This window comes from Dicentrarchus labrax, unplaced genomic scaffold, assembly GCF_905237075.1.
Source record: "Dicentrarchus labrax unplaced genomic scaffold, dlabrax2021, whole genome shotgun sequence".
Taxonomy (NCBI): domain Eukaryota; kingdom Metazoa; phylum Chordata; class Actinopteri; family Moronidae; genus Dicentrarchus; species Dicentrarchus labrax.
The window spans coordinates 13966453-13976233 of NW_026136710.1; the positions used below are offsets into that span (position 1 = coordinate 13966453).

General features: G+C 38.6%; 1 protein-coding gene across 1 annotated transcript; it reads left to right on the plus strand.

Annotated features, from left to right (window-relative positions):
* Positions 1 to 2188: 2188 nt before the first annotated feature.
* Positions 2189 to 8926, plus strand: swi5 (SWI5 homologous recombination repair protein). The gene is made up of 5 exons (XM_051412680.1): positions 2189 to 2390; positions 3000 to 3048; positions 3132 to 3235; positions 3445 to 3539; positions 8409 to 8926. Exons 1-5 carry the CDS (start codon positions 2293 to 2295, stop codon positions 8471 to 8473), a joined length of 411 nt encoding a protein of 136 aa, XP_051268640.1. The 5' UTR covers positions 2189 to 2292; the 3' UTR covers positions 8474 to 8926.
* The last annotated feature ends 855 nt before the right edge of the window (positions 8927 to 9781 follow it).

The window sequence follows — 9781 nt, forward strand, 5'->3', positions numbered from 1 at the left end:
CAGAGGAGCGGCTGGGATTCCATGAATTATGAACATGATACAAGGCTTTCCAACTTACATTGCAAACCAAACCTTCCTAACCCTTCTCCTCCTCTCCTCTTGTTATCTTGCTCTTTCAATCTCCTGTCCTGTTCCCTCCTCTCATTCCCATTCCTTGCTCTTCTCCTGCTCAGATTTTCCCTGTACTTGCTTTTCTCACCGCCTCCTCTTCCACCTCCTCCCTCTTATCAAATCCTGCTTCTCTCTGTAGCCCTAATATAAATGTTTGTGGACAATGAAATGCGGTTGTTTACCTGCTTTTTTTTCTGTGTGGGTTTTTGTCCAGAGAACACAAAAAATAATCAGTACAAAAAAAGACATGAAATTGGCTTAGAATTGTCACAAGTCCAAGAAAATACAAATGTGTTGAGCGTTTAATCCGTCGCTCATTCTTTATCTTGGAAAGAGTAGTTTGACAAAAAGAAACTCATTTCAAGGTCAACTTACTACCATTTTCCAGAGATTCCAACAACTTCTCTTCTTCAATTGTTTGGCGTTTGTTAAGAAAATTGATTTTAAAAAGAACTTCAAACTATAAATGGGAACTGAATGAAGACAAAAAAGGTAAAAAAAAAAAAATCAAAAATAAAGTAAATACTGAAACTAATCGAGTACTCAATATGTTCTTTTCGCAGAATTTTTACATGTTACAGCAGGAAAAGTACATTCCATGGCAATATTTCCGTCCTTTATTTTGGCGTGCCCGAGACCCCTCACCACCAATATGGACATTACTCAGACTGTCAAATATAAACACAAGCTGTCCAAGCTTGGAGAGGTTGGTAGTTCATTGGAGCTCTTTCCTATACAGTCAAAAGTACAACCAACATCAAGAACAGACACTTCTCCATTGCTCACATTCACAGTGACAGCGGGATTTATATTTAATGCGACATTAAAAACAAACAAACCCTGTATATACTGCAGGATCTTTGTACATTTGTACATAATTAACATAACTCAGAGATATATAGCAGCCGTTAGATTATGTGATTCAGTAACACACCCACACACATACACACACACACACAGATGCTTAATTGCTGTGTCAGAGATGCAGAGAAATAGCCATCCTCCACAAATCTCTCCCTCTCTGTTTCACGCACACATGACTGCATGAGGGAGCCATTACCGCCCAGTGTGTGTAATCTTGCGATTTCTAAAAGGAGAAAAGGCCATGCCTCCTGTCTGAATTTTTCATTCCCCACCCTCTCTGTCTCTGTATAACAACTGATAAATAAGCAATGAATCCTGTGGATATAACGCAGAATGGACTTGATTTTATGTCCTCCTCACCCCAACACCAACTCCCCTAGATACACATTTTGTCTGCCGTTTTCTCTTTCTGTCTCACTCTCTTCTTTTCTCTATGAACCCTGTCTGTCTTTCCAACTCATGCTGTCTGTCTCTCATCCACTCTCTGTGTTTTAAGAGCTAAATCGTTTGCTGTGTTCCTCTTCCCTTGGTACTTGCCCAGTGAACCGTACTGGGACTAAAATGTGGTGGAAAAGTGTGTTTGTGTGGGTGTGTGTGTGTGTGTGTGGTTTTGTGGATTGAACATGACCTTTTGCTTTGCTAATCCACCAACGATTTAGATTTAGAGCACCGGTGGCTTTGAATCAGTCTGAGAGGCACCTTGGTTGGTGAGCAGTTCAGAGAATAACCTCAGTTTAGATTATCAAATGAATATGAATGCCACAACATTGCTCTCTGAATATGCAATATTCTTCTCAGTCAACAAGTGTGGGTTGTTTCAGACAGAGAGAGAGAGAGAGAGAGAGAGAGATCTATATTTGAGCGTTATGAGAGGTGAAGATGTGTTGAAGACAGAAATAAAGGAGTCAACTTAAACCATACTTTGTCGCCATCTGGTGGTTAAATAAGGATATTGCCTTTGTTGACACATTCCGGCCAAACCTGAAGTGTCTGGTACAATAAAAGCTAAAATACCAATCTAGGTTGTCTATTTTAAAAGTGTTTCACGCTAGTGTTGATATTCAAATACTCTAAATTCACCTAAATCATTCCGTCAAATTGAAGAGCGTCAGAAGTCTCCATTTCCATACTGTCGATGGGTTGTTTCCACGGTAACCAAACTTATAAGTCCCGCCTCTCAGTTTCAAGAACCAATCAGAGTCTGCATCCCATCAGCCGCGAATTGCAAACTTCCTCCTTCCTACTTTGTTCATATATTATGTTCTTACTGCAATATATCAACCATAACATACACATTCGTATAACATTTAAGGCAGTATGAGCACAGAGCAGCCCACAGAAACTCACTGTAGTGCAAATAATTCTCCAGTTTCGACACCGGAGGGCAACGACTTGAAGAAAGGAGCACTGAGAAGGTAACTTGTTAGCCCCAGTATTGCTAACGCTAGCTAGCTGATACATCGTCTACTACCTAACGTTACTCTCTGTTAACAGTACTTTTAATCACTTTAAAAATGTGTTGTCACATACACTGGATCCACTGTCTCGCTGTGATATTGCCCCAAGACCCCTCTGAGACGATATATACTGTAACATTAACGGTGTTAAGTAGTTATATTAGCAACAACAACAACAGCCACTTTTTTATTTTCAGTATAAGATAATCTTTGTGACCAAAAGCAAAACATTAGATATCTGATCCTTGGTTTGAGCATTATCATTATTTAGCCATAACTAGGAAACTGATGAATACTTGACTTCAAATCCCAAATGTATGTTTACATAAATGATATGATGTGTTTGTGTAATGTTTTGTGTGTAACATGTTGTAAAATGGCTCAGTGTTGTGGGAGGTTTGAACCCTGGCTGTGTCTTGTATTGTTGGCCATTACGAGAGCGTTAATGGATACTGAGGGAACATCTAAATAACCGGTTCAAAGAAAATTGTATTCCTTACACATTTTTTCATCCAGTGAAATATATCCTGTCTTTAACAATAGTTTTCCCCTTCCCTCTCTACCTAGAACTCCATTCTCAAAGTTTAAGAGAGTGAACTCCAATTTCAAATCACCTGTAAGTAAACCCCCCTCTCATACATATAAATCCTATTATGTAGTGCCACACGTGCATGCCAGTATCATGGTGTTCTGTTACAGCTTCAAGTATCTGGGAGTCTTAAAGTTAGCCCTGCAGAGGAGGTGGCAGAGCTCGAGAGGAGAAGAGAGCAGCTGGACACAGAGATAGCACAGCTGGAAGCTGAGTGAGTACAGCTGTGTGTGTTTGTCTTCCTGTATTTCTGTCTTTGAGGTCCAACTTGAATAGTATGGGTTGAGGTTAAGCATGTAGTGTTGATGATTTGGTTTAGCCTTAGGGGACAGGGGGATCTATAATGTTGATCCCCACAAATAATGCCCTGTAGTACCTATATTGCATGTATGACCAGTTGTGTGTATATGTGTGTTTCCCTAGGGGATACAGTGTAGAGGAGCTGGAGCATCATATTGATATGTTGCATGAATACAATGACATCAAAGACATTGGACAGTCACTCCTGGGTCGTATTGGTAAGAAAAATAGTTTTAAATTACTAGTCTTAGGAACATTTAAAAGTGCATAATATTACCTTAAAATGTTTATGTTTGAATGTTTATTATTTCAAATTGTGGGTCAAATACATTACACTTCAAGACAAAGTTATACACAGGCGAATGTTAAGTCCTCTCCTCCTTTCTACCATATACAGAATTTAAGTTCAAAAAGAGATTCTGTATAATTAACATGAGTTTTTGCAAGTAACAAATATGTTTGAAGTGAATTTACTAAAGTTTATGGGTAGTGGGGTATTTTGTAATGAAATACATACAAATTAAAATGCTGGACATGTCTGCTGATTGCGGCAGATATTTATAGGATGAATCCTCCCCACCCTCTGTTTGCAGTGGGCTTATTTGTATCCATGACAGATGGCGTCCAGTTGCCATCATGACTTATGAGTTCTTTTCAATTATATCTTTGCGGGTTCCTCACACACACACAAAAAAAAAGTGTTCCAAGATGACAGCTATAAACTGTGAGTTGAATGAGTTGTCCGTCTGTCTGTCTGTCTGTCTGTCTGTTTGTCTATGTGACTCATGTTTACAACTCGTGGCTCATTTATAATCAGGCAGTGTGAAACTCTGAACACACTATATGAGACATACAATATGTCTTTTTCTGGTGTGTTCTGGACCAAAGAAAACAAACTGTACAAAGGTGTGATCACTTCTTTTAACACTACTTAAATGAATATGAATGTAAATAGACACACACAACATCATTACCACATAGTTGCATACAGTTCTTGTTGTCACAGTCTTTACCTTACACGTATACACCATTACAATATTGTAGCTAAGAATTCTGTCTGTTTAAAAAAAAAAAAGTGTACTCTTAAAACTATGCAGCAATGCCCATGTGTGCTAAAATTTACATTTGTGTTATTTAAACGTATATCCCCAAAGGAAACATTTGAATAAGCTGTTAACTGATTAGGCATTACAATGATAGCTTGAAGGAAAATTGCGAACTAAAAATGATGGGCTTCGATCAGTCTAATAAGACACATTGAGACTGGTTGAGATTCAAGTTGTTCTACAGCCAGCCACCAGAGGGCAACAGAGTGTTTCTTTTTCCTTTGACACCTGTGACAAAAGCCAAAGCCAGTCTTTCATTTGACTTTGAAAGTATTTACACAAGGCTGATTATATTTGCATTTAGATTGCATTGGTCAGCCTTTAAAGGTCCAGTGGGTAACATTTAGGAGGATCAGTTGCAGAAATGGAATATAACATTCACCTATGAATGTTATATTCCATTTCTGTTGGTGTATAGGTGTATTCGTGTATAATCACCTGAATATAGGAATATTTGTGTTTTTGTTACCTTACAGTGAGTCCCTTTTTATCCTTAGAGGCAACGGGTCCTCTTCTATGGAGTCGGCGATGTTGAAAAGCTATGTTTCTACGGCAGCCCAGAACGGACAAACCAAACACTAGATCACATCTAGATAGGGCTCTTACATGTTTGAAAGGCTGAGCTGTATTCAGATGGTTGTAATCTGCAACTTCACCACTAGATGCTGTTAAATCCTACTTACTGGTCCTACATTCACTCCTATTAGATTAACACTTGACAGAAAAATGTCCTGTTTGATGTGCCTCTGTTATTTGGGTCAGCTTGGTTATACTTAAGTTCCCACCTCATACAGCTTAAATAAACCACTGAGCGACTGAAAGTCCTTTAATTTTATATGTCCAGTTATGTGTTGGCTAATACTGATCAGCAGCATTGTCATCAAACATTATTGATGACGCTCTTTTTGTCCCAACTTCTACTTTCAACTGTCCCAGACTTAACAAGCCATTTTCCAAACATGAAACTTTTTTAAAATTATTATTCTTCATAATGAATATAATTTTTTAACTTTATTTCAGTAACTTTCACCACTTCATTGACTCACTCTTGTCCGCCATTGAAGTTCTGCTAGTTCCTTGCACTTATATCGGAATAACAAATTGCAATCATTCAATCCAACAATCAGTTTTCATTATTCTTTTAGTCATTGGTTGAGCTACTGTTTCTTGTTTATTTCTGTTTGGTCAATAAATACATTTCAAATAAAAGCTAAAAAGCTGTCTGATTGGTATACAGCAATCGACATTTACGTACACACACTTTTTTTTTTAAATCAACAAAGGGAGGGAGAATATCAAACAAACTATTTAAATATTTAAAAGCTCAAACCAACTATTTACATATAAGCTATAGAAACACTCTAATCCAGGTATCCGGTAAAAAAAGAAAAAGTGAGACAGAAGGTCAAACATGCCCCACTTGCCACACCTACTGACTGCCTGAGGAGAGGGAGAGACCCCAACGCTTTGGGCAGAAAAGCTGTGCAGCATGCACCTTTCCTCGCCTTTTCCCTGATGGTCTATTTAAGACACAAAATTTGTTGCTAGTCGCTTTTTAGAAATCAAATTGATACGGTCTGAGAAATCACTAAATCTAGCGTCAGCAAGTTGGCAACACTGATTGATTTTGGGTGTGTATGTGTGCATCTGACGTAGCATAGAGCAGGTGCTGGTACCAGCTCACCTTTTCCGGATTTAAAACACCTTGTAATTAAAGATCCAGTCTGTAGAATTCAGTGGCATCTAGCGTTGCAGAACTCCCTGGCTTCAGCCTTCCCTCCAAGCGCAATGGTGACTACGAAATGCTGCGTTACTGCAGAAACATGGCAGTTCAACATGGTGGACTCCATGGAAAGCGACCCGAGTCACCTGTAGATAAAAACACAACTTATTTTCAGGTGATTATACACTAATGAAAACATACCTATAAATGTTATATTCCAGTAAAAAAATTTTCCTATATATTTGAAAGTCTGTGTGTATTTGAAATATATCTGTGACTGCATGTGCTGCACTTGATAAAGTGTGAAAAAGTCCAAACATTTCACACTGTTAGGGAGGTTTTGGTGTATCACAGCCAAGTCACATTATGGACTGTGTGTGTGTGTGTCATAACAAACACGACTTTTTACCCACTTTGACATGCACATGCTTGTGTGCAATAAAATCCGCCTGATTTAGTGTTCTAATCTTTGTACAAAGGAACAACACACATATTATATTCAATGAATGCTCTAATGTCACTCATTTCGCACTTCAGTGTAAAAAAACTGGGCATATCTCCTATTTTAAATCTATATTATGAGTTAAAAGCTTGCTATCTCTTTAAATTCCCTCAGTACAGTGGAGAGTCAGGATGATAATGACCACTTAGTGAATGGGGGTGGCGTTTCCCCTCTGACACAATAGCAGTCTTTCACATCACTCACACACGCGCACACACACACACACACAACTACAGTCCCTGTCTGTCATGCACACACATGCATACACTCACATACTGTCAAACACAAACACATGCTATCATCCTCTCTTTGCCCCACCCCCCCCCTTTCTCTCAAACACACACACACTTTCACAAAGAGTCTACACTTAAAACACTGAGTTGCTGTTGTATGCTGTTATTCTGAGAGGGAGGAGAAGGGTGGGCAGGCTGTAGAATGAGAGAGGAGACAAGAGGAGATGCCCTGCAGTACCCTTTAAAGACAACTGTCCCTTTGTCTTCCACCATGTCCGTCTGTCGGTCAAGATTAAGTTCATTGTCACGTCTGTCAAGAAATGTCTTCTTTTTTTAGCTTTTAAAATATTCACATTTCCACACGTCCAACTATTATATAATCTACTCATTTCCTTAATGAGAAATTCTCCAGACATCCATGCATCATTCAACAGTTAAGTAACAGTTAAAGTGTTCCTGACAGATTCTAATTTTTATAATCAGTGTTTATGTATTCAGTATATAAATATGACAAATCCATTAATTTGACACTGTAGTCTGAGATTAGCATATTATTCAGGTACAGTACTTTTTAAACTGAAATGTCATTAATCAAATTTTGAAAACTCCCCACAAAACCAGACTTAAACAATGAACCCCTCTGTAGCTCCAGGCCTTCAACCCCCTTATTCCAACTGCACAGTTGCATCACTTAAGCGCTGAGCTATTGCTTATTCAAGTCAAGGCTGGGGAAACCAGGTAAGGATGAGGGTGAAAGAGAATTATAAATCAAGAGAAAATACCAAACAGTTGCTTCTCCTTCTCCAATGTGATGTTTCCTTTGCTTCTTTCTGCTTATTGATTATTCATATTTGACTGCTGGTCAAAGTTATCAACGCTAGTCATGATAAATTGGGATTGGTCATAATCTTTTTTTATATTTATTACTATAAATTATTGGTAAAATATTCATGCATTAACTGACAAGAAGCTATAATCATTTTCAATCCTGGTTGCATTTTCCAAGTACAGCACATTAGCATGCTGTCGTAACAAATGCTACAGCTTTGTCAGCCCTGTATAGATATTCCTTTATTTGTCCTTTATTTGTGTGTAAAGACAACTGGTCTCTGTATCAGGCTCAGCCCGGCACAGCTCAGCATAGCTTGGTTCTATATGATGTAAAAGAGGCAGAGATCTAGCTAGTAGGGCTAATTTGCCAAATATGTGAGGTAACATATAGTAAATGATGCTTTCACAAGGTTCATTTATGAGAAATCTTTTAAAAGATTTAATATTTTAAGCTGCAATGAAAATGATGATGGAGATAAGCTGTTTTTTATGTCTTTTTCAATAGATATTTTTAAGCTACTGAATAAAATCTTTACACAGAGTACAAGTGTTATGTTTAAAGTGATTAATTTGTTTGGTACTGTGAGCTTGGTCTGTTCAGTGTTTTTAGGATTGTTTGAAAAGTAGACCAGAGGGAGCTGACCCTGTAATCTGCTGAAGGGCCCTAACCCCCATTTTGCTCTGTCTTGCAGCTGCTCTGAGGGGGACCACCACACGAGATCTCTACAGCCACTTTGGTCTCGAACTTGATGACTGAAAAAGGGAAAGAACACTGAGGAAAAAAAAAAAGTATGAAAACGCAGTGGTGAGAATGGTTCCTCAGAACGAGGGGAGAGGGTTTGGGTGTTAACCTCAACCTGTTCCTTCAGGCAGAAATCTGCCCATTTTCTTTATGATTCTGTTTTCACCTCTTTCACAGTGGCTATATTTGATTAATGAGCAATGGGAGACCAGAACGGTGTTAGTCCAGCAGGCAGGCATGATATTTAAAACAGGGCATCTACTAAAACCCTTGTAGGTAACTTAAGGCTGTGACAGGCTACAAGTGTTTATGAGTTTTTCCTACCTTGCTTGTGCAACTTTGAGAGGACCTGTTTTGTTTAAACATTTCTAACATCTAAATGGAATTTGTCAGTTATTTCTCGGTTTGTTATTTGCAAGGCTTGAGTGTCAATTTAAATTGTAAAATAAAATGTTCTGGCTATTAGTATATTATGCTTTGTATGCTGGCAGTAACATGTCGTAAGTAACGCACTCAGACCACCACAGACAGTATGTTCCCATTCGAATCGTTACCTGAAGACACAATGGAAACTAAAGATAGACACAGAGTTCGTACTGTAATTAGAGCATTTATTTTGTGGAATGAAACAGTTGTGTGGAACTATGTCACAAGGTATCACTATAAACTGTTAATCTTTTCACATAGCTATTTAAGTCGGCGCATTCATCAAGTGAAAGTGTAACCGCTAAAAATAGGTCAGGCCAGGTCACCACTGTGTCACTTTTTAAAACATCTTAGTGGAGGGGAAAGGGATATTAGGCAACTGTCACACTCGTTTACAGCTTCCTGTTTGTCTTAGCTAATGGTTTAAATATAAATAAAAGGTTCGGTACCTATTTCCCTTATTTAAAAAAAACCCAAAAAACTCCCCAATGTTGCTCTGCTTGCCTGAAATATGCAGTATACACTGCACAGAGAACGCAGACTAGTGGCATAATACACTGGGTGTGCCCTTATCTGTCTGAGAACCACTGATAGTGTGTCTTCTCTGACTGATAGCAGTGGAGGCGCTTCACAGCCCTGATGATGCTGTTTGACTGTGTGTGTGCATCTGTTCTGAGACTGTATGATGAAGTGTGTGTGTGTGTGTGTGTGTGTGTGTGTGTGTGTGCAAAACAAAGCACAGAAATGTGTGTGTGCACTTTCATCTCTCATTTGCAGGTCAAAGCTCATCTTTTTTTTTTATCTTATCCTGATCTTTGCATCACCTTTAAATGTTCACATACTGGGGTCAGTGTGGTGCATATGTACCAGAGGATAAGTGCTGATGAAGGTGCTCAC